This window comes from Lytechinus pictus, chromosome 10 (genome assembly GCF_037042905.1).
Source record: "Lytechinus pictus isolate F3 Inbred chromosome 10, Lp3.0, whole genome shotgun sequence".
NCBI classification, from domain to species: Eukaryota; Metazoa; Echinodermata; class Echinoidea; order Temnopleuroida; family Toxopneustidae; genus Lytechinus; species Lytechinus pictus.
Genome location: NC_087254.1, coordinates 16,378,162 through 16,405,072, shown reverse-complemented (window position 1 = coordinate 16,405,072; position 26,911 = coordinate 16,378,162). Strand labels below are relative to the sequence as shown.

Sequence of the window (26,911 nt, the reverse complement as noted above, 5' to 3'; positions counted from 1 at the left end):
CATACAGTGTGTACAAGGTATACACTGAATGTACAGTGCAGCTAACAGCGTGTGTATAAGAGATACACACAACAGAAGGCAGTCAAAATAGCCAACGGACTTTTTAAAATTTGAGAAAACTGGTCATAAGCTGAACCCGTCTACTATATGGTTCTCAAAATCAGGCTAATAAATTGCTACTTGTATCTAAATTAGAGTTTTTCATCCTATATTGTGGTCTGTTTCAGGGTTTTTGAGGACAAATACAGGCACTCATACGCACGTTTCAACTCAGTTTGAGAATTTTTTAAATCAGCTGCTCACAAAGTTAAACCACGTAATAGCTTCATGGTTAAACGATCCCTTTAATCTATATAGTTGATTTTTGTTCCTTTGAAGACACTACACGTATTCGTCACCATTGCGCCGCGCCGCAGCAGAGCTAGCTACGTTCAGTTTATGTTATATTATGATTGACGTCATACGGTGTATGACGCGAAACAGAGCTGCTGAAATAGCGAATGGAATGTGTCCTATTTGTAAGGAAAAGGTGAAAGTTGTGTAAACCTGGCGATCAGTATCGAATTACTTAATCATCGAGTCAATTAAATGATTCCTTTTTAATGATCGAGGACTGAGTATGATTGTTTAAGTTCCGCGAATTTACAAGAGAAATGAGCGACAGCGCTACTGAAGCTGGCCCGTCGTCGTCCGGCGCCGGTGCGGCCTCGGGTGGGCGAATGTTCCTGCATGCTCCTCCACCAGTGATAAATATCATAGCTCCGACAGACCCGCCGAGCATCAACAACAATATAGAGCCGGGCCCATCGGGGGACAACCGCAATCAGCAGCAGTCTCCTTCCTCGGATGATGTTTTAACTAACTCAAATACAGAACAAGACAAAGTTCAAGACAGTTTTCAGTGTAACTTTGGGTTTTTGCTCGGGGAAAAAGTCAGTCTTTCAACGCTTCAGGTGCAACAGCCAATTGATCTGGATTACTCTGCTATTCCAAATAAATCTGAACTTACAAACTTCATTGGAAAAACCAAAAAGAGACGATTCTATTGCAGGAGAGGGGCAGTAGTTTTACAACAATCTCCGGTTGGGAGATATTTCCAAGGTAATAGAGAGAGTTAAACTGTAGTGTTAGTGTTACAAAATAAACATGAATGAGCATGACAATATTCAATATATTGACAAGGTTTTTCTAAAAAGTAATGACTGTAAAAGTTTGAAATAAACATGTTATGATTTTATTTCCTCTCTCCTTTTTAGAAAATTAGTTTTGTTGATGAAATGTCATTTCGTAAGGAGTTCCTTTTGCGACTCGACGGCCACCCAAAGTGAAAATAAAAATTTAGAATTAAAGTTGGGCTGTCGTAAAAGGAACTCTTTTCGTCATTTCCATCAGAAATATGATGGCTACATGTACATAATGTGATTAGCACTTCATACTTAATATCTCTCTGTTTTGGGCAAGACATCCATATGTCCCCTCCAGTAATTGAAAGAAAAAATATGGAGGTTTATCAAACTTATGTCTAGAAGTCTGGAAGTTCAAAGTCTTTCCCTTTTTTGATCCTCAGTTCTTCAGAGTTTAGCGATTGAAATTAAATCATGGTCAGTAGAATAGATGCAATCGCTTGGCTAAACCTCAACTCATAACCTTGTTCATTGAATGAGTGACTGGGCCCTGCTATTTTGCAGGGCCAACTAATCCCATACTAGTAAAGTATACTTTAATAGATGGGGTTAGCCCACTTTGCAAAATCGCTGGGAGAAAAGAAAGTGGGCTTAGCTCTAGCCCGGACTGTAGGTGGGCTAATGTGCCATATCCCCACCTGGTACTTGCCCAGGACCAAAATCCAATTGAAACCAGTTGGATTTCCAACTGGTTTCAATTGGTTTCAATTGGTTTTAACTGGTTTCAATTGGTTTTAACTGGAATTTAACAATTTCCAGTTGAAACCAATTGAAACCAGTTGGGCAACTGGAAATCCTAACTGGAACCAGTTGGGTAACTGGAAATGACTTCCAATTGGAAATGATTTTTAACTGGAATCAGTTGAGTAACTGGAAATCCCAACTGGAACCAGTTGGGCAACTGGAAATCCTAACTGGAACCAGTTGGGTAACTGGAAATGACTTCCAATTGGAAATGATTTCTTACTGGAATCAGTTGAGTAACTGGAAATCCCAACTGGAACCAGTTGGGTAACTGAAAATGACTTCCAATTGGAAATGATTTCTTACTGGAACCAGTTGAGTAACTGGAAATCCCAACTGGAACCAGTTGGGCAACTGGAAATCCTAACTGGAACCAGTTGGGTAACTGGAAATGACTTCCAATTGGAAATGATTTCTAACTGGAACCAGTTGAGTAACTGGAAATCCCAACTGGAACCAGTTGGGCAACTGGAAATCCTAACTGGAACCAGTTGGGTAACTGGAAATGACTTCCAATTGGAAATGATTTCTTACTGGAACCAGTTGAGTAACTGGAAATCCCAACTGGAACCAGTTGGGCAACTGGAAATCCTAACTGGAACCAGTTGGGTAACTGGAAATGACTTCCAATTGGAAATGATTTCTAACTGGAACCAGTTGAGTAACTGGAAATCCCAACTGGAACCAGTTGGGCAACTGGAAATCCTAACTGGAACCAGTTGGGTAACTGGAAATGACTTCCAACTGGAAATTATTTCTAACTGGAACCAGTTGGGTAACTGGAAATCCTAACTTGAACCATTCAGTTGTGTAACTGGAAATCCTAACTGGTACCAATTGGGTAACTGGAGATGACTTCTAACTGGAAAGATGGGTAACTGGAAATGAATTCTAATTGGAACCAGTTGGGTAACTGGAAATTATTTCCAATTGGTTTCCAATTGGAAATTTTCCAGTTACCCAACTGGATCCAATTGAAACCAGTTAATTTGCATATTATTTGCCAGTGTGCACAGATTAATGTTTTATGAGATTAATCATCATTAACAATGTATCTATTTAATTCTTTACAATTTCAAGTACCACACTTTTTAAAGATAAGTATTTAGAATACTTAGCAGTGAAAACCATGTTCATAAATGTTATAGATTATAATTAAAACAGATTAAAGGATAATTAGTACACCACTAACTGTTACCAAATTACATCAAATAAAAGTACATATATTTGAAGATCTTCCATATAAATATATACACATGAAAGTCTGTATTTTATCAATGCCCTTTACATCGGTATTATAATAGACATATAACACTGCTTCTATGTTGGCATGAGAAATAGTTGGTGCAAATGCTAATTAATTTGTAACTAATTAAGTTCGTTCCAACTGGAAGTTCCAATTGGATCCAGTTGGAAACCAATTGGTTTCAACTGGTTCCAGTTGAAACCAGTTGCCTCCAATTGGTTTGTTGAAACCAGTTGCCTCCAATTGGTTTCAACTGGAACCAATTGAAACCAGTTGCCTCCAATTGGATTCAATTGGTTTTAATAGGGAAATTGGAACAACTGGAACCAATTGACAATTGCCAACTGGTTCCAGTTGCCCAATTGGTTTTAACTGGAACCAATTGGCAACTGGTTTTCAATTGGAACCAATTGGTTTTTAACTGGAACCAATTGGCAACTGGTTTTCAATTGGAACCAGTTGTTCCAATTTCCCTATTGAAACCAGTTGGCCAACTGGTTTCAATTGGTTTTGCCCTAATTGGTTTTAACTGGATTTTGGTCCTGGGTGGTTAAGGAACGTTTTTACTGCGACTGTGAGAAAAGGGTATTGTATACTTTAAGTCTAAGTGAATTATGTGCCAAGTGATTAAACTTAATCTCCAAGAAACTCCAGGTCATTTGTAAGCTGAAAGTTTACTAAATATTTTTTTCAAATGGAAGTTCACACCATCTCCACCACCCAATAAAATGCTGCTTTATAGAGAGCATTAAATAAATCATCCACTTTGGTCAAGAAGAAATAAAGTTACAAGGAAATGTTACTACATGTAAGTTCAGAAATTGCAAATTTCCTAAATGATTTCACAGTAAATCATGATTATCTTCATTTTATTCTTCCATTTAGTACAGTTCTTTTTGTAGAATATACATGTAGGTGTACTACATTTGATGGCAGCCGCAATAAAATAAAATTACATGCCTTTGAACAAAACTAAACTATAGTGCAAGTAAATAGATGCATATCAACTGGAGAGCTAACGGAGGGTGAGTGGTTCCAGGTGGCTCTTGAGTCCTGAAAGACTCGGTTGATGGAGCCAAAACCACTGTTGCAGGCAGGACATTCCACAAGCTCCCACGTTCAGAAATTGCCAATTTCCTAAATGATTTCACAGTAAATCATGATTATCTTCATCTTATTCTTCCATTTAGTACAGTTGTACTAGAATTTTTTTTTCTCTTTAAACCTCTTTCGAGGGACTTTATTTACATCTCTATAATACAGTTTACAAATCACAAAGTATATACAGTAATCAAATTAATCAATCAATAAATGAGTTCCAGCAATTTGTCAATTTCTTTTGTATTCTTATTTTTGGTAACATATTTTGAACTTAAATACCATCTCAGTTTCATTTTCAAATTCATCCATAATCTATTTACATTAACAAAGTAATAACCTTTTTTCATACTCGTTTCAATATAATTTCTGTAAATGGTGTATTGAGTAAAATACAAAATGATATTAATTAACCAGTATTTCGGTTCTTGTATATTCCAACCTAAAATTACTATATTGATTTAGGCCACAATCACAAAAAATCACATGACATTTGGTACAGCTGAACAAAATCAAACTATACTTGAGAGTAAAAAGATGCATCTCACCTGGAGAGCTATTAACAGAGGGCGAGTGATTTCAGGTGGCTCCTGAAAGACTCGGTTGAAGGAGCCAAAACCACTATTGCAGGCAGGTTTTTCCACAAGCAGATGGTACTTGGGACGAAGCTGTGTTGGTAGGAGAGAATTCTGCAATGCTGTTGTTTGAATTATCATAGATAATCTTGTGGATTGCCTCAATGCATGACATGTTGTTTCTAAACAATACTTTACTGTTATGTATGCATGATTGACCATCTTTTGCAGTTTTTAAATTACAATTGGATGTTCAAGCTTAGTCATTGGGCAGTTTACAGATCCTGTTTAACTCCATTCTTATTGGTCACCTCAAGCCATGATAATTTGATGAGAGTATTAAAACTTCATTCCTAGAAAACAAAGATAAATCATTACAGGAAGATCCTTCAAAGGGGTTTGCAATTTTATACTGATTGTAATTGCCAAATTTTTCATAATAGGATTGGATGTGCATGAGAATAGTCCAAATAATTAGGGTTTGTATTTTTTCACCATAAACTTGGGCTTACATGTAAAAAGCCTATTTCAAAGTTTTAGTAAATCCCTCTGAAATGCATGACAATTGGAATGGTGTCATTTCCTCCATTCCAATTCATTACTAGATTATATGAATGTGTAATTCCCCAAAACAGTTATGATGTGAAGGACATTAAATAAAATCTGTTTTTGATAAATTTGTAATTTTATTAGAAAATTTATTTTCATTGAGTGTCAAATCAAAGTAAAATACATGTGTACATATTTGTTGATTTTTTTCCTATTTAAAACTACTTTTTCATGCATGGAACGGCTGAAATGTTAAAGATTTTTGATGTCCTATCACTAAAATTTGCAAGATACATGTGCATATAATTGCTCAAGAGGCCCTTATTTATTACTGGGGGAGGTTGCTTTATATATCTAAAATTTTCACAAAGAATCAATGACTGAAAAAAGAAGGCCATTACACTTTTGCACCGTAAGATTAGAAATTTATTATGTAAGATAAAAGTGTGATATAAATATATTTGTAGTAAAAATTGACAGATGTCACAGTTCGATCCATCAACATTTTACAGAAATTTGCAATGATATAGTTCTTTTCTGCTTTTATGAAAAAAGGCTTTCGCTTTCCTGTTTTATTTTAAACACTCTTTTATTGGAATAGGAACAAATTTACATACAGTACATGTGCAGTATAATTATAACAGGAAACCAACCTAAATTAAAAGTTGTTGAGAAATAAAGAGAGAAAAATCAGAGGAACGGATTGGTGAAAAAAATGAACAAACGTGAACAAACAGTACAAGATTTGAAAAGCTATCAGTATCAGGATTTCAATTTTGCAGCAAAATGAATGGTACTGGTAGTGACCAAGTTTTTTGTTCCGATGTACATGTACAACATTACTGAAAATCTTCTTTTGATAAAAAAACTTTTACCCAGAATGGTATTTTTTGGGGATCATGCTTTCAATGTTACATTTGATTACCCCGTATTTCCAAAGGGCCAGAGGAAAATGTGCGAGAGTAGGATGCCACATTGATGAACAAGTCAAATGGGCGACTAGTCCCTACGTGTACCACTAGTCATTTTGTCACTGATGAAGTTGCTTTACATGTGTTTTAGATTTCATATTTAAATGGAACAGTGAATAGGTGATGTCATTGGTTCCTTAATTTGTTTGTCACCTTTTGCATAAGACTGTTTTGTGTATAAAGGGCAGGTTCACCCATTCGTGTTTTGCCTATTTTGAAAAAAAATAACTGTCACAAACTCTTAAAAACATGAGAGTTCATGTTGCATGACATTTGGGAACTAAAATCAAATGTGACATTTAAAAGTTAAAACTTGAAAAATATATACTGTAATTGTTATTTTTTTCATGTTTTCAAAAACATTTGGATATGTTTCTCCCATTTTTCTGCATTTATCAACACTTTTAATATTCAGGGCAAATATTTACTTCATTGCTTTCCCTAGAATAAAGCTTTCACTGTTTTCAGTGTTTTTTTACAGAGAATTGAAATGCCAGTTTTGAGAGTTGAGCATTATTTTTAGCAGTCCTCTTTTGCATACATGTGTTACATGTTCCTCAACATGTGTAGTTATGAATTAAAAATACTCTGGTATTATCGATTAATTTGATCTATATGCAACATCATGAATCCAATGAATTGTTGGATACAGAATAATGATAGAGATCCAACGAAGTAGGTCACTTTGATTTGTATATATTGCTAAATGGTCACCCTTTATATCAGTTCTAAATTCTTAGCTTTCATTCACTTCAGTTTTCCTTTTTTCTTCTTGAGAAGTTAATTTAATTATGTTCTTCCTTTGATCATTACACACGAGCTGTAAGAGCAGGAAGAAGCCGTCTAGCACTAGAGACGCTCTGTAATTGTATGTGCCATCTTTAACAATGCAACATAGATAACAGGAAAGAACAGGTGTCGGACTGAGGGGCATGGGCTTGTCGTGATCCTATCTTGCACTTGAACTACATGTATGCTTGCGTTTCTTCTTTAGGTCATTCACACACAAGATTAAAGTCGTAGCAATAACCAGTACATGTAGAAGCATGAAATATCTTATTTTATTAATATCAGATATCTTTAAATAGAAAAAAAAACAGACATATGACGTATTGCTTTTTAGGATTCTTTTTCAATTCAATACAGGTTTATTGCAAGAAAAACATGATTGGCAGTCACACACTGAATCAAACATTTTTACACAATGACAGAAAAATATGATAACAAGAATAAAGAATTAATATGATAACAAGAATTCAAGAATTAAAAATGATTATTGATTTACAATAAAGAATAAAAATAAACATTAAAATTTTGTATGTCCAGTTAAAACTAAAGATAAAAAGGAGAATAGGACTAATATAATAAATTTTACAAAATAACAACACGAGTTGAAGTTTGCTGCCACCTTTCATATGTTTTTTTACATACAGGAGGTGAGTTTGAAATTTATTTGCTTTGGAGAAGTCAGCTTTGTTAACTTTTTCCATATTTCCATGGAACTTATTCACTCAAGAATCTGTAACAATAGCAATCACTGTTTAACCTCTCCCAACTCCCTGGTCTAACTATACATGTAGTATGTGTATAGAGAGACATTCTACTTCTAAAATTCGCTTTCAAACAATGAATCATTTTCATCTACAAAGTTAAACAGACTTCCTGTGGGAAAATACTGTGTTTATGAGGGGTAGACTGGAAAAAACACCCCTTGGAAACATTGTGTTTTCCTGGATTTCCTAGGTTACACATTGTTGGGTGTCAAAGTACTTTTAAAGATTTAGGGTTTGTCTGTTATGCTTGTTTTGATAACCTACAAGCATTTATTCTCACCAAGGATTGGCAGAATATACACTGTAGATGACTAGGACTTGGTGTCATTATTCAGTTTTATATTTTATGTATGCCACATAAAAGCAGTAAAAAATGTATGTCATCCTGCTATTAAACTTTCAGGTAGATGTACATAGGTAGTGTGAACACTTCCTACATGTAGTTCAACTTCAAATAAAAAGAGCTCTAAGCTCTTTCATACCATCATTTAAGATAAAAAATTGGTTGTAATTTATTAGCAGAAAAAATAATAAATAACATTGAAGAAGGTTTGAGGAAAATCTATCAAAGATTAAGAAATTTTAAGCTTTTGATTTGTGACATAAATCACATTTTTGATGGTTCATGACTCATTTATTGTCTCGCCCACCGGAGGTGAAGGCGAGACTTAGGGATCCAAATGTCGTCCGTCGTCCGTCCGTCACAAACCTTATGTCACATAAATCCACAACCGTAAGTCACTTTTCAACCAAACTTGGGTGGTAGATGGACTGGGGGGACCTGCATGTTATGCTGCAGTCGGAGGTCACATGGTAAGGTCAAAGGTCACTTTAAGGTCAACGTTAAAGTTTACATGCAAGACTCTCATATGACACCAAACTCCGCAACCGTTAGTCACTTTTCAACCAAACTTGGATGGGAGATGGACTGGGGGGACCTGCATGTTATGCTGCAGTCGGAGGTCACATGGTAAGGTCAAAGGTCATTTTAAGGTCAACGTTAAAGTTTACATGCAAGACTCTTATGACACCTAACTCCGCAACCGTAAGTCACTTTTCAATTAAACTTGGATGGTAGATGGACTTGGGGGACCTGCATGTTATGCTGCAGTCGGAGGTCACATGGTAAGGTCAAAGGTCATTTTCAGGTCAACGTTAAAGTTTACATGCAAGACTCTTATGACACCTAACTCCGCAACCGTAAGTCACTTTTCAACCAAACTTGGATGGTAGATGTACTTAGGCGACCTGCATGTTATGCTGCAGTCGGAGGTCACATGATAAAGTCAAAGGTCATTTTCAGGTCAACATTAAAGTTTACGTGCAAGACTCTTATGACAAGTGTTATTCCATCCCAGTCATTTCACAATGAAGTTTAGATACAATTCTGTTGCATGCCCTCGCAAATCACGATATTTCTGGTTATTTTCATAAGTGGGCGAGACACAAAATCGCTATTGCCTTGCGTTTTCTATCAGGAATGGGTGTAAAATATTTTTTCTATTGATATACTGAAGGTATTTGTACAGTAAAAACCATTTTCAAATTTCTGAGAAAGTGATATTTCATTGATTTTAAACCATATCTGTTCGCATATATGACCTTACAAATAAAAAATTAAGATCAGAATTATTTTTCATTGTTTGATGGATTTTCTTCAAACCTTCATCAATATTTCTTATTATTTTTCTGCTGTTTTTACAACAAACTTTTTGTCAGGGTGAACTTCCCCTTCAATTTCAAGGCTTTTATAAATTTTCTGTAATACATGGATATGTTCTACTTTTATTTTCAAACTTGAAAATTTTGACCAAACATGTCCTTTCCCCTGTAAATTTACTATGTTTTCTGTTGATTTTCTTTTATAAAGTGAATTTAATGGTCATTTTCTTACAATGGATTGAAAAAGTGGGTTTTGTTGAAAAGAGTTGTCAGAGACTGAGAGAAGACAAAATGCTCCCACAATGAAATTCTTTTGACTCAACTATATAACAAATGGTACAGTTTGTTACTGATTACAGGAAGCGTGAAATAGTCAAATAGACAAGGGGCCCGTAACACAAAGTTTAGTGATTAATCATTAAATGAAATGGCCAATTAAGATTTAATTGTTGCATGCACAGTTTGTTTAGTAGACTGACGAGGAACCAATTAGAGTTCTATCAAATTAGGGATTAATTGCTAAGCTTTGTTTTAAGGGGGTCCCAGTTTGCAATTGCATTCTGCATGTGAGCAGTAAAAGGCCATTCGATGATACAAGTGAAGGTAGTTTCAAATTCACTGACATTATGAGGATAAGTTTGGGATTTGATGATTATTCATATTCCTTGTTAAATATTCTTTTCATCATATCCACTAACGAGTATAATAATCGTGGGTATTTTACAGTAGCCCAAACAAGTGGCCAAAAGCAGACATTGAAACAATCCATTTCCAAATTCTAGCCACCTGATCTATGCCACAACTTTACTTTCTAAGAATTTGAATACCGCATGATGCTATGTTGGGAAAGTTAATTCAATATTTTCATCTGAGAATATCTGTGCTCAATCATCCCAGAATAAAAAAAAGGGAGGGTGGGTCATTCAAGTAAATTTTATCATGAGCTACAAATGGGCTTCATTATTCTCTCCTTTAGAGTGTAAGAGTGAGTTTAAAGGAGAATGAAACCCTTGAAACCAGCTGAATCCATATCAAAGAGAAAAATCAAAGAAACATATTGTTGAAAGTTTGAGGAAGATTGAATGAATAATAAGAAAGTTATGAGCATTTGAATATTGATATCACTAATGCCATGTAGATCCTCCCATTGGCAATGCGACCAAGATCTGTGATGTCACACACGTACAACTCCCTCATTACTTTAGTACTTATTTCACTTATATTCTCACTTTTATAGAGTCTATCACAAGGTGAGGTGTTCTCTTTATGAGAGGACAAGTACAGAGGTTTCACAACATTATATCATTGATGAATCATTTTGTCATATGATTAGAATGAGCAAAAAGAGATGTTTTGGGGTATATTTTCAGTGTCCAAAAGGGGAGAGTTGTTCATCTGTGACATCATAGATCTTGGTCGCATTACCAAAAGGAGGATCTCCATAGCATTAGTGATCTCGACATTCAAATGCTCATAACTCTTCTATTGCTAGTCCTATTTTACTCAAACTTTTGTTGATCTTATTCTTTGATTTTTCTGCTTTCACAAAAGCTAACTTGCTCCAAGAGTTTCATTCTCCTTTAAGAATGACATTTCTGTTGTAGGCCACCATTTTCTTTCATTGATTTGATGAAAAAAAAATGTTGGACTGGATGTGAACTGCTTTGTTTTTCATGCCACCAGCATCAAGCATCCATTGAACAGGACAGTAGCTTGTCAGACCTTGTAAACTTCTTCACACTCCCTGAGGGAGCGGCATCCCTGACACAAACAAGCTCCTGCCTCAATGAGACCTTTCTAATGTACATCAATAATTCAATATGATCTTTCAAAATACCCCCTCATAATGATCTAATAACCCAACTAGAAGTTGCTTTGGTAATTTGTAATCAATGTTCAATTTACAGGCTATTTTGTGAATTTAATCCGAAGATTAGAAGCCTCATTAAATTTTTTGTTGATTATGAAAAAGCATGGTATCTGGATTCTGGAGAGAGATTCATCAATATTGTGTCCGACAAGTTGTCAGATCTGACAACTTTCCTTGATTTTTATTGGCTGAGAAGAGCAGTTCCTGTGGTAACTGTCATAAAATATAGGTGTACTTTGTTAAAATAAAACATCAGGCAAGTTCTATCATGAGACTAATACTTGAGAATTTCTCCCTCATGAACTAAAATGGGAACCTTTGAACTTCTAACTTTCTTAACTTGAGTTGGACTAGAGTCTTGGGCTTGGGTGAATTTGGGCCGATGGAGACCTATCAATCACAAACATTGCTTTCATGTGCTCTTCAACCATGTTTGGTTCAGATAAAGGACAAGTCTGAGTCAATATGATAACAAAAAAGTTGGGCCATGTCTAGATGAACCTTACAATGTTCCTTCGATGTCACATGAACACAGAATGAACAAAGATGCCAGAAATTGGGTAGTTGCAAAAGTGTAGTAGTGATTTATAAAGTACTGTCTGATGTGAAAGAAAGGAAGATAATCATTGATTTAGAGGAGAAGCAAAATTTGGTAATTCCTGCATGAATTTGAGACCATTTTTCCCCCAACACAGATGAATGTTGACAGCTAGTTGATTTTTTTGTAAATATTCATGTTTTCACATCACAGCATTCTTTGCTTTATATGATGCTTTAAAGATAAAGTTTAGAAATGGAAGAGTTTGTTGCCCATCATTGTCACTGCTTTTGGACAGCATCTGCAAGAAAAAAAAAGCAGAAGGGGGGTGTTTACATGTACATATGGGTAGGCGCAAAAACGTGCATAAAGTCAGTGTAAAAAAAGGCTCAAAATGAGGGAAAAGGTCCCAATGGCCTAAAATGCGAGTAGAGTATAAATGTAATGAGCATTGATTACAGCTTGGACTGACGGTTAGCCCATCCGTGCCCAAACCCCCCAATATACCAACTACTTTTGTGCACCACCCGAGTATTACTCTGAGATAAAAAGGGATAAAATAATTTACTGGACACCACACCATGGGCCGCGGAACGGTTTTCAAACTGTGGGGGCTGAGCCAAAAGTGGGGGGGCTGACCATGCTAAAAATCACAATCATATTGTAATTTTTACGTTTTTTGTACACGGTATTGGAAAAAAGTGGGGGGGCTGAAGCCCCCCCAGCCCCCCCGGTTCCGCGGCCCCTGCACACCACTATCTTCCTCAACTTTATATGAAAATGGAAATATCCTGGTTTAGGGTATCAATTCTGACAGTAAATGAAATTGTCTATAGTATGTCTTACAATCTGTATCACATTATTTTCATTGTCTCTCTGTAGGTGAAAGAAAGTTAAGACTAGCAGCTCAACAGGGGGATTACAGAGAAGGTATGTACAGTAACCATGGATTAAGGACTTGTCAACATTTATTGATTCGTAATGCATCATAAACTAATTCACTTATGTCTTGTCTGCAGCACATGAATGTTTTAATTCACAGCAGGTTGACTCAAACAAAGTCATCCTCCTGACATGGGCAAGGCTTACGATACATTGTAACTTTTGATAAACTTTGAGCATGCTTAAAACGAACCTTTCAACCCTAGGTATAAACATAGATTTTTAGGTTGTTTGTGCCACCTGGATATGAGGACATGAAATGAAAAAAAAATGATGTAAACGAGTTCATTCAGACAACTCCACCATTTTTTCCTTTATCAAATTTTGTCATTTAAAGGGAGTTTACATTTCATGCTTCATTTCATACTTGTATCTCCTCACTTGCCTGAGGCATGACAAGGAATAATAATTTAAAAAATAATCATTCCTCCGCCATTTCATGCAATTCACTGCTACGTTTAAAGCAGATATCATCGCAGTAGTCTAGATGTGTGGCGGGGTAAATTGCCAATTCGTCAACTGCCAACCCGTCCACTCACCACATGGTCTACTTTCATTTAGTCTAATGCCATATTCCGTCCAACATTTAGTCTAACAACCATTAAGTCCAATAACCATTTGGTCCAATCATCACTTAGTCTAATCACCATTTCGTCTATGCCCATTTTGTCTCATAACCAGTTGGTCTAATATCCATATCATTTTCATTCATTTTGCACAATCAGCACTTAGTCCAATTAGACCAAATGATATATGGATAAAATGGCTATTGGACGAACTGGTTATTAGATGAAATGGTGAGTGGACGAATTGGCAATTAGACCATGTGGATAGTGGACGAACTGATGGTAGACCAAATGATAGTAGACGAGTTGGCAATTGGACGAATTGGCATTAGACGAATAGGAAATAAACAGTGTGGGAGGGTGGGCAGTGATGCTTGAGGAAGTGTTTTGGCCAAGGAAACAAGTTAGAAGTCCATGTGCTCTTCATGATCAGCATCTAGCCCATAATAGTTATTTCTTATTTTTGCACAAATAATTTTTTATGAACTTTTTAAAAGTAAGTGGTGCTCACTTAAGCAAAATTTTTATTTTTTAGTCGTATTCTAGTTTGCTTAAAGAGACTAGTACAAATATATCAATGTGGAAAAAAATGTTGAGGATATTACAAAAATATTTTGTTTTTTCAAAGGACTTTTTTCAAAGAGTAAACTGCTCTGTATGTAGAATGGGTAATTTTTGTATCTTTTCTTTGCTTTATCTGGTAAAGCAATAGGTTATGCTTCTTGGATTCCAAATTTTATCTGTGAGAAATTCATTTTAAAAGCGATAATTAGCTCTACTGAGAGAGAAATCCATGAATTTTGAAAACCTTTTTCCTGTGACTTATCTTTTAGCCATATTGCTATATGCACACTCCTATATGCATCCTATTAACTTCCAGTGTGTTTTCAAATGTCAACCATTCACTGTGACTCTCATTGTAACAAATGGTGGAAGGAGGAAAAGAAAGCTGGGTTTTGTAGAGAATAAAATGCACCTATATTATTCTCTAACAGGAGACCTCATTGAATTCCTGTGTCCCATTTATTTACAATATACCAGAAAAATATAATAAAAGATTGTGCTCTGTTTATTTCAAGTAAATTGTATATGTTTTGAACTGAACCCAGTAGTAATTCATATGGCTCTTTGGTACTAGTAAATTATTACAGGACTCTTCTGGGGTGTATTTTTCTTTTGGGGGGAGGAGGAGGGGACAAATTATTCACAGTCTAGAAACTTTAAAGAAAAACATTCAATCTCATGTTTTAATATACATGTAGACTTACAATTTAAAAACCATATATATCAATGTACCAGAAAAAATATTATTTACTGTTCATTTCAAGTATTTTGGGGATGTTTTGAAGCTAACATTACCTTTAATGTTGCATGTCAATGATGTGATAATTTGTTGTCGGAATGAAATTTGTAACATTGAACACATTTAAATTTTGATCCTTTATTCTCTTTAATGTTTTGAACACCAGTTTTGAAGCTGTTGGATGAAGGTATCAATCCAAATAGAGGGGATGACAAAGGAAGGACCGCTCTTCACTTTGCAATCACAAAGGGCTTCCGAGAAATAGGTAAGATAGATGGAAGGTAGGAAGATTAGAAAGATTGAAGGAAGAGAGAGCATTGGAGAAATCTCATAAGGAACTGTGAAGTGGGGGGGGGGGGGGTTGACAGGGTTATTGGAATATAGATAGGCAGGATAGGAGCTGTTGTACTATTACAGATAAAAAAGTTCAGAAATAAAGTGCAGCGGAAGAAACATGTTCATATGCCTCAAACTTTATGCAGGTTTTCAAAAAAAAAAAAAAAGGCATGTATTTCTAGCTCAGCCAGACCTAACAAAACATTACCACTTCATATGGCCTATGTTTCTACAATCTCCATGGCAAATAATACAGTACACAAAACAGAGTATGTGGGGCTGAGTGACACATTTACCATTTTCTCAGGCAGGAATATCTGGACATAGTTAACATTACAGGAACAAACACATTATAGAGAAAGGGAATGACATGGATTCTTAACAAGAGTTGTATGTGAGATGCTGAGTCACTTGTGAAAACAGTTGTTTGAACCTGTAGTAGTAGAACAATGTCTCGTTTAAGGGGAAGTTCACCATGACGAGAAGTTTGTCGCAAAAAAATACCAGAGAAAAATATTAAAATATGCTGTTGAAGGTTTGAAGAAAATCCATTAAAGATCAAGAAAGTAATTAGAATGTCACTTTATTTGTGACGTCATGTATGAGCAGCTGCCCCACATTTAAAAAAAATATGTAAAATTTATAAATTTCAATTTTTGAATGGTTCATGATGACTAGCCTATTTTTTTCTTTCAGGAGTGGGGGTGAAATTATTTTTCTGTTGATATTCTTGGAAACTTTTACAATAAACACATTAATTTTTTTGACAAAATGATATTTCATCGAATTTCTTTTAATAGGAAACTGCTCAAAGATGACGTCACAATTCAAAAATTTGAAATTACAAACCTTTTAAATATTTGATGGATTTTTCTCAAACCTTCACCGATTTTCTTTCTTTAGTATTTTTTCTGCTATTTTTATGATAAATTTTTTCGTCAGGGTGAACTTCTCTTTTAGTTATGTCTTTGCTTTACTAAAGGATCAGCATAGCTACATGTAGCACTGAAAATGGAATATTATGAGAAAAAGCTCATTCAAAGAGACTTTTGAGTATAGATCCCAATCCGTATATTCATCCAACATTTTCTAAGAATAATTTTTTTGCATTTATCAACATACAAATATAACTTTTGACTAGCAAATTAACAATTACAGGAGTTTCTGTAAATTTCATGACCATGGAAATATGTTTTATACTCACTTTGTTTGTTCTTTCACATTCAGCGATTTTTTTTTTACAGGAGTGATATGTGCATATTTATTGTTTTATGTTTTTTTTTGTAAATTACCATACTCTATTCATTAGATGTAACCCTGTATCATGTTCATTTAGAACAGGTAACCTCGGCTTATTGTTGTAATTGTTTCCCTTTTTCATCAATAAAAGGTGATATATGGAAAAAAGTATTTTCTAATTTGATTTAATTCCATGTCTTTCCAGTGCAATTACTCCTTGATAGAGGATCAGATGTAAACCAGAAAGATGGCATAGGCAATACTCCATTACATTTAGGTAAGAAAACCATTGATGAATTGCAATACGTTATATAGTGTGTCCTGCAAAAGGAAACCAGTATTCGCAGTTATTTATTTATTTTTCAACATAGCCAAATGACTTATGGTCTTTCACTTACATGATAATAAAATCCAGCTTTTCTTCTTAATTTTAACAATATAGTAACTTGCATCTAAAGCAAAATGATTGAAAGACAACACGGTTTAAATATTATCATAGAAAAAAATCTTTCAGAGGAAAAATTAATGTCTAACATCGATCTGGATATCTAGTCTACATCCAATTATGTAATATCCCCAAATGTTATAGCTAGAAAAAGATATGGGAAGAGATCATTCTTATCACATTTCGCAAGACAAAGCAAATATGAATTTGTGATGTCTTTGTTTTTTTTTGTGAGTTGCTCTGCAATAGGTAGTCATATCTCTATGGTTACTACACTCTTAGAAGCCGGGGCTAACAGTATTTTCATTTCCTTTTTGTGATTTGTAGCTGCAATAGGTAGTCATATCTCTATGGTGACTACACTTTTAGAAGCCGGGGCTAAAAGTATTTTCATTTCTTTTTTTTGTGATTTGTAGCTGAAATAGGAAGTCATATCTCTATGGTGACTACACTCTTAGAAGCCGGGGCTAACAGTATTTTCATTTCTTTTTTGTGATTTGTAGCTGCAATAGGTAGTCATATCTCTATGGTGACCACACTCTTAGAAGCCGGGGCTAATGTGCAGGTCCTGGACCGGGGCGGACACACCCCATTTCACCTTGCCCTAAGTCGTCTTCAGCACCTCCGATCAAACGCGTCTGTCCAAGATATTCATTTCAGACAAGAAATTCTTACGGTGAGTGGAAGACTTGATATTACTAGATTTGCTTTTAAAGGTCACCGCACACACTACAATTGGTCTGCGACCAGATTTAGGAATAAAACATAAAATTTGATGTGATGGGGGAAATTTGGCGCAATGGGGGGGGGGGGGGAGTACATTTTTTAAGGGTTGACACGCCATTTTCTCCAGTGACAATTGCTCGGGGCTCAATATCGCCTGAGATGAAGGGTTAGGGATAGGGTTGCATTAGGGTTTTATGTTAGGTTTAGGGTACAGTATAGTGTTAAACCCTGGATTGAAGTTGGTCATTAGATTAGAGTGGAAAAATTGTTGTAGGAGCAAATGTCATGGAACCAGCAGGACCCTGAGGATTTATGTATCTGTTTCTTTGCCTTTAGTTTGGATGTTGTATAATATGAGCCATGGCCCAAGCTTTCCACATAAATCACAACCATTTGTAGTCAGTTGAGTGTTTAAAAACTTAAATTCTTACTTTCTTAGAGACAGTGATTTTCCGTTTCAGAAAATGGTCTTTTCCGTTTCTGAAATTCCGTTTTAATTTGATCTAAAAATGGAAATTCCATTTTTGTCACTGAAAATTTACACAGCAAAATCCTGAATTCCGTTTTGCAAAGGTTAATTCCATGAATTTTTACATGAAAAGTATAAGAACCAAAAGGAATTTCCGTTTTATTCACCGGTAAAACGGAAAATCACTGTCCCTAAATTCTAATCCCAAATCCTCTTTTTATACAATAACTCCTTTGGGGTGGGGTTCGTATCCTAATGTTTCTCTCATATTCAGTCTTCCATCAAAGGTTATTTAGTGGTTGTAACCATGGCAACCAATTGCTCGGGGTAAAACTTTCCAAGAATTTGGAAGGTTTAATCCAAGCACCTGTTACGGAAGGACAGTGAAACAATGTCTCTAAAACCACAGAGATACATGTTGTTATACAATACCAGGGGGCTGTTTCATAGAACTTGTTATAAATTAATCTCCAACAATAGTTTAAAGCTACTGAAATTATTCAATTTGATTGGCTGACAGTAATCTTTATATAGAAATTGTGTATTCTGATAACAATCCTTTATATAAAAAGCAGAACCAAGGGGTGTTGATCCTTATTTCAAAAGGTTTAGTGTATGTAATTGTGAATGATATCAGACTCTTATTCTAGCATTTAATCTTAATATTACGAAAGTAATTTATTTACTGATAATACTGAAAGAAATATAAATTTTGCTGTTTCATTTATTTATATATATATATATATCACATTTACTGTTCTTGGTGATATATTTTCTTAAGAGGTTATTCAAATATATTTTCTCCATTTGTATTTATTACAATAAGGAAAATCATATTGAGATCACATTCAGATTTTTGTTGCTGCATTCCATGCTTGTTTAGTGGTTTGTTAATAACCCCTTGATAATGATAATGAAATAAATTAACAACAAAACACGAAACAAATATTTTGAAAATAAGAAAATAAAACGGAGCAAATCCGACTTATTCAAGTTGAATCTAAACAGAACATATTATCTTAAGTGACTTAAAAAATAAACATAATTATTGTTGTTGCTCGTTCTCTCTGCAGATAATGGGAATGCTTAGAGTGTATGTATCATGTCGAGGCCAACAGGAAAATGCCATGCAGTTAGAACAAATGTCTGTCAAATTAAGAGAAACAGAGAAGAAAGAAGAGGTAGGTACCAGCACAAAAAATGTTTTAAATGCAACCTGTTTCACCGGAATAATGCAAATCTTTATTAAAGAGCCATAACTTTGTTATTCTTTGTCTGATTTTGATCATATTTACAGTGTTTTGTTTGTCAGATTTTTCTTAATCTGTTTAAAAAAAATTATTTTCAGCCTGGAGTACCCCTTTATATTAGTATTTTTTAAAATTTATTTTGTCCTCATTTGTTTTGTGCCTATTCAGGTGGATATACTGCAAGATATGCTTGAGGGATTTACTAAGATGAACCTCACCAAACAGTGAGTCGCAGACACAGAGAGGGAGAGAAAGACACAACAGTAATGTAGCCCAGACCTGGACATGGAGACCATGTAATGTGGAATATTTGAGTTCTAGGACCTGGACTTCCAGGACTTGAGACCATGAAATGTGGAATATTTGAGTTCTAGCACCTGGACTTGCAGGACTTGAGATCATGAAATGTGGAATATATGAGTTCTAGGACCTGGACTTGCAGGACTTGAGATCATGAAATGTGGAATATTTGAGTTCTAGGACCTGGACTTCTGGACTTGAGATCATGAAATGTGGAATATTTCAGTTCCAGGACCTGGACTTCCAGGACTTGTGCCTTTGAAATGTGGAATATTTGAGTTTTAGGACATGGACTTGAACTCTGTCATAAAAGAATTATCAGTTGAAATATGTAAGGACATTTTTTTCTGTCTCAAACAGTATTACATGTAGGTCTAGGTCCTCTACTCCAATTTAATAGGAATCCCTTGTAAAACTAAGTCCTTGCCAGGGAAATAACTGGGAGTTATGGAGCAAGGCCAGGGCAGCGTTTCATCAATATTTTTGTCCGACAAGTTGTCAGATCTGACATCTTTCCTTGATTTTGATTTGCTGAAAGGCACTGTTACTATGGTAACTGTCGGTTAAAACAGGATTTGTCGGATGAAATGTCCGACGAGTCCTTTCATGAAACGCTCCCCAGGTTTTGATTTAAGATGCCTTTTGAATAATACATTCAGCTTGTTGCATGTTACTTGCATCTAAATACAACTCAGAAACTTTTAATTACAATATAATGTTTGGCCAATTCAAAATTTTATGTGAGGATTTGCAATTGACTGTTGGGGATGTGTTCAATCGCAGATCTTATGCAACAGGCTCGGTGTACATACATCCTTTTCATCGATTAACTACTTTATGAAAGGTTCCAGTTCATGCTTTAGAGCGAGACTATTTGTGAGGAAGGTCAGGAATTCCCATGTTAGAACATTGCAAGTCCTGGTCTTAGCCCAGGGCACTACTAGTGAAACTTTAAACCTCATTGCTGCTGTACACATATGTTCACATATAACAGTTCTTAAAATCATGGCTGTCGATTTGTGTTGTGAATCTATCGTTCAAGGGGGATGATCTGTTGTTTCACCCCTCCCCCCCACTTGAATAGTATGACGTCATGGATCGACACCATTGCTTAAAATCCACATGAGGAACTCTTAAGGTCCAGCTTATTTAAATGGAACATGACAGGTCCAGGTCCTAGCCTAGAGGCTTGTGGAACCTAGAACTACATTGCTGCAACACACAGATCATTGTTTAGACTCCACGTGAGGAAAGTCTACCATTCTGAAATGGAACATAACAGGTCCAGGTCCTAGCCAAGAGACTTACTCGTGGAACCTACAATTTCATTGTTGCTACAGACAGTATTCAGGATATCCCTCATGAGTTCAAGATATGTATTCAGTCATCCTCACTGTGCTTCAATTGGTGCTAGCTTACAAGCAGTAGAGAGTGGATGAATCATGAACTTGCAAAATGATTATTCTCTAATTTTGATGTTAGTCAGTGGCACCACGCCTTTGTCAGCATCAGTTGACTTTAAAAGTCACAATCTTAACATTGAACTGAATAATCTTTTAGTGTTTTTTTTTCCATTGACCATCTTACCAGCAGATCTAAAACAGATAGTCTGCTTAAGGAGGAAATTCCATTGGAGGTCCTTAGGATCTAGTTTTGGATTATATGTCTGCTATGTACATGTACATGTGTATGTTGAAAAAAATTACTGTTGGATGAGTAAACATTCTTTATTGTCTAGAGTTTTCATTCATGGCAAATTACTTGAAAGCAATGACATTTAAAATATAACTGTTCTGTAATTATTTTTTGTAAGGTTTCTGGCGAGTAATTTCTGCCATTGTTGTCCCTTGTCATAAAATCAGGGTTTAAAGTGAGTCTAAATCTTTTGAATGACTAAAAGCTTATAAATCCAGTGTTGTTTTGAAGGGTTTCTTAAATGATAATTTCCCATCAATTGATTAAGCTAGAGGATACTAAAAATCTTCCAATTAATGGTTTAAAGATGTCTTTGCAGATGACGCTTTTTTGACAATTATTTCAACTACTAATATCAGAAAAATAATGGCAGATATTTTAAAAGTTCAAATGAGACATGTGGTAGTTCGAATTTGTCAACAAAATTGTCCTAATCCTATGGAACTACACAAACAATAAAAAAACAGGCACAAATATTTCTTACCGCAAGTGTACTGTATCTTGATACAGGTGGATTGTTGGGTCGTCATCCTAAACTAAATGATCAAATTCGCATCATTGATTTCATGTTTGTGCTTTTTAATTAAATTAAATTTATTAGCATCGGCACGATGATATGGATCTAATACAGTGTGTGTGTATGTATATGCAAACATGTAGAACTGCCTTGTGTACCAAACACATCACATTCAAATTTCATGTACCATACAAATTTTCCTCACTACTGTTATGTTGTGAGTGGTTGTTTCTGGCCAAGAACAACCATACAGAATTGATTATCTGACCCACATCCGCCTTCCTTACATCACAATATGCTTCATCAAAGTGAAATTAAGTGCCACAGTCACCATTTTTGGTAAGATATCATTTGCGACATCCCAAGTGGCTGTTGTTTAGAGAATAAGTGACCCCACTTTTCGCCATTCTATTTGCATCGTTAGTATGGTTCAATCTTTGATTATTGTTAGCTTGAAGGTGATGTTCAAAGATTTTTACTCTTTCAAAAGGTGACTTGCCTCGAGTCATCTCCTTAATTCACCTTATTCTCTGCAAACATTTGAATTATCAGAATTATCATAGATCATATTATAATTTTTTTTTTTTTAGCCAGAAACCTTACATTGAAAATTACAAGCACAGATAAGCACATGTGGGTATGTGTTTTATTGTTGCTTGAAAAAATACTAATCAACTAGCAGAATGCCATGATTATGTTGCAAATTTCTGAGCAATTATTCATTCTCTACCGGAATACCTTTATTCATGCAAACAGTGTAGAAATACTTGGGCACTAGGCCTGTATCGTTCAAAGTCATGTGATGTTTGTTACCTCTACTGGAATTCATTTTTGAGTTGTCTATTTTGCAATTTGTATGGCCCGTATTCTCAAAAGAGGTTTCAATTTTACCATGGTATAAAAATCCAGGGATTATGCAGATTTCTTGTGTTGTCATGCTTCAATTAGACCCCCTTTGCCAAAAAGTGTACATTTTATTCTTGGACTTTTCTGTAAATTGTATGCGATGAAATAAGTGTAATTATTTAAACAAATCTGCGTAGTTCATGGTTGTGTATCATGGTACATTTGTGACCAGCCACGCCGAAACCAACAATGAGTCGCCCAAAATGAATTTTGAGATTTTAATCTAGTTTGAAAAAGCTTTAAAATTATATATAGTTTGTCTAAATTGATCAACAATACCCCACTGAAATACTTAATAGAATGCAGAAGACACAAAGCATGAGCTTCGGAAAAAAGGAAGACACAAAGCATGAGCTTCGGAAAAAACAAGGGGAAAACAACGTTTGAAGTTTGTGTTTACTCAAGCATGAGATGTGCAAACCATGCAATTTCAATTAAACTGGTGTCAAACAAACTCTTGTATCTTGTCTTCTAATTGAGTTTACAATTTTAAATTTTTACAGCATAAAAAAATTGAATACTCCTTCAGATAATGCCAATGTACAAATTTGGGCTTTTTGAAGACCAATTTACTATTTTGACTATTACAGATAACCTTCCCTGGCGACTTATTGGTGGTTTGGGGTGGCTGGAAACCTCTTTTGAGAATACAGGATAATGAGTGTGTCATCAATTTGTACCTGAAGCAATGTAACTTATATATTTTTAGGAATCACAAGATATCCAACCTTCATGATGTTTGTGGACAATCTCCCGCCCTCTTGCTGCATTCATGCAGCTGTAAAAAGATTATAGACCCTCGGTGCTTTTTATATTTCTTTCCTTATTTTTTTTAAAATCTTGTATCATGCCATTTATCAGTTTTATCTTGTTATTATGTGCCATGTCCTGATGAAGTCTGAAATTTTTCTCTTTGCAAATAAGTTTTTAAGTAAGGTAGTGTAAATTTGTTTCTTTTTTAACTCCACACACATCAATCCAATATTTCTTCTTTTAGATTTAGATACCGGTCCAGGCCCACAAAAGCAATTTTATTATTGCTAATGGTTTACCATTGGTCGGTTTGGAGTCATTTGTCATTTTCATGGGTATGACTGTAGCATTGCCATTAGTGAAGCTAGGCTCTGACAACGTTTAGGGCCTGATTTCATAAAAAAAGTTGTTGTGTCAATTTTCACTGGAAGAGCCAATCGGGAAGCAGAATTTTCATTTTTTGTCATGGTACATGTAGTTGACATTCCAGCAAGGGTTGCTATCATAGTAACTTTTTTGTGAAATGGGGCCCAGGTCCTTCAGTCTACATTCACATAGCTGAACTGGGGTAGTGTCTCATTACACAAATGGTGTTTTTCTCAAACTAATTTGCTCTGAGCCAATCAGATGCCTGGATTTCAGTAGTTTATAACAATACTTAGTATCGCTAGCATTTTGTTTCATGAAAGGCTCCCCGGGTGTAAATCTGCAGTTCTACAATGGATTACTCTCATTTGAGATACTTCTGACTACTATGCTCTTATGTATCCGTACTGTGTTAACTTGCCCTCTTTGCTCTAATTTTAACCATCAAGAATAACTTGTATCTGTGATTCCAACTTTCAGTTTTACTAGTGTGTATACCAAAAATTATGATAAAACGACAAACAATTTGTCATTAGCATTCTTGCTATGCATGAGTACATGTAGCAGAGCAAATAATTTGGAAATTTTTTCATTTGTGCCATATTTTCCTTTTAGGTCTTTTTTGTTTGTTGACGTTACTCTTCATTTTGTTTTGAAGAGCGCATTGTCATTGTCCCTATTTATTATTAATTTTCTGATATTTTGGATAGAAATGTAAAATATTCATTGATTTTTTACAGCCGAAATCAGAATGTTTGTTTAGTAATGACAGAATATGCTGCCCTATTTTTCTCTCTTTCTCTTTCCTTTTTTCTTCAGTTTTTGATCATACAAAAATCATGTGGTGCTGCCCTGTCACTTGCAAAAAAACCCAGCTTTTTTATTAAAAAAACCATCTCAAAACATAACACCCTCCCTCTGCTTTGTGTTATACAAGTATTATGTTTGTCAACATTTTTTGTTAAATTGTTGAATGCAGCCTAGCTTCAATATTCTGTGGTTTGTTTTGAATGCATATTTGGACATTTTCTTGATACCATCTAACATGTCCCCAATAAAGTCCTTCTTTTGATACGACCCTCCAACGTTAGACAGGAATTGGTTTTAGTATTCCAGAGCCTAGTGAATAGTTTCTGGTAGTTTGTGATATCTTACATTAAATCCTTATTGTATTTCTTTCATTTGCTAATGACAAACATAAGGGGATAAACCTGTATTGAATTGAATTTCTTGTATTCTGTGTAGTGTAATGCAGTAACATGCGTGCTGTACATGGGTTTATAGCTTTTGAAGTCGTACACATGTCAGTAAAGTGTATTTCTGTTTGCCAAAAATTATTTTTTTGATTGCCTCTTCCTCAGGTGGTTGCTGGTGGCAGGGTGAAAGGTCAGAGGTCATTTTATACATTGAAATATGTTCTCGCGATTACCAAATAAATGTTTGAGGGACCTGGGGCCCGTTTCAGAAAGAGTTACAACTGTTGTAACTTTGTCATTATCGTAACTACCATGGTAACCTTGATTTTGATTGGCTGCTGAGCCTAGCTGTTGCCATGGTAGTTGCCATAATGGCAATGTTACAACAGTTGTAACTCTTTATGAAACAGGCCCCAGGTCCCTCAAACATTTATTTTGTAATCGCGAGAACATATTTCAATGTATATAATGACCTCTGATTCTTGATTGGCTCACGTATGTGTATGGGAATAACAATGGTCTGATTAGACTTGAGGTCATATGGACAAAGGTCACAGAGGTCATTAATTTAACCTTTCCAGAAGTTAGCTGTGTAATACTAATTATCTGGCAACGGGGGAGGCATACATTTCAACTGCATGCAGTCAATAAATCCATCTGTTTGTGGTTTCCGGGGGGGGGGGGGGGGGCACTTGCATTGACGAGTGGATACCATGTGCGACCATGGGGCCTCGAAAAGCACCCTAAACAAGTATTTTCCATATTCTGAAAATGCGCCCCTTAACAAGTATTGGAAACAAAAGGATACTCTTGGCAAGTATTCCCTGAATTGAACCCCTAAACAAGTACAGCGATATTCTAATTATGTCACGGACGTCGATTTTACCTTTACCTATATCATTGGGTTTAGTGCGGCCCAACCTCCCACACCACGAGCAAATCGTACTACTGTTGGGGCAAAAAGTACATCCTTTATAAAACATTTTAGTTTTTTATACCCTCGCAAAATACCCTAAACATGTAGCTTTCCTAGCGAAATAGATACCCTTTGTCATTATTTTAGTGTTTTAATTTTTACGTATACGTAACATGCCCTATCTTGAAAAAGACATCTTTTTTATGCGTTTTTTTGGTCGCGCATGGTATCCACTCGTCAATGCAAGTGCCCCCCCCCCCCTTTAAATTCATGTCAGATAGAAAGTGAAAACTTAATACAAGCTGGAACCAGAAGATTGTCTCAGACTGCGATGTGATTTTCAAACAAATCACACTTGGTTTAAAAATTTGAAAGTTCCAAGAAGTAACATGATTTTATTTGAAGTTCAGCAAAATGCAATGAATACTAAAGTCAGAATTCTGCTTTGGTGCAAGCCTTGTGGTCGGAGAAAAATCCAAATCGGCTTCGAGTCGCAGCCAATGATGACCTCATTATGATTTCAAATTGAATTTGCTTTTATTACTACAGGGAGGCTAAAAATATAGTGGAATTTCGATTTTGAAATTCATCCTACTGTTCAGAACTTTGATCGTTCAGATTTTGTAGGTTGAAACGTTTATAGCAAACGCTATAATTTCTTTGAAAATCAGAGTGCAACGAATCGTGCAGTGTGCGCTGGGCGTAAGTTTCTTCAACGTGTTGGGACCTTTTAAATGAAAAAAAGGAGTATGGTCATAACAAAAAATGACCAAAGGATGGATTTTATTTTTCTTCCAACATGTGCTGTCTACTCCCCTACCCCTCCAACAATAACATTCAACGAAAATGTGCGATATATGTAGATTATCGCAGTTAGAGTCTAATTAATTACTGAAATGCATGTTATGTGTATATTATGTATATAGACACGAGTCAATCACTCTAGCAAAGAGGATGATTAAAATGACAGACCCAGATATTGTCTGGGATATTGTA

At 35.4% G+C, this 26,911-nt stretch overlaps 1 protein-coding gene across 1 annotated transcript; it reads left to right on the top strand.

The window, feature by feature from the left end:
- The first annotated feature begins 653 nt into the window (after positions 1-653).
- Positions 654-26,911, top strand: LOC129269168 (ankyrin repeat domain-containing protein 54-like). The gene is made up of 7 exons (XM_054906632.2): positions 654-1,101; positions 12,873-12,920; positions 14,968-15,066; positions 16,582-16,653; positions 17,325-17,497; positions 19,090-19,197; positions 19,435-26,911. Exons 1-7 carry the CDS (start codon positions 654-656, stop codon positions 19,492-19,494), a joined length of 1,008 nt encoding a protein of 335 aa, XP_054762607.2. The 3' UTR covers positions 19,495-26,911.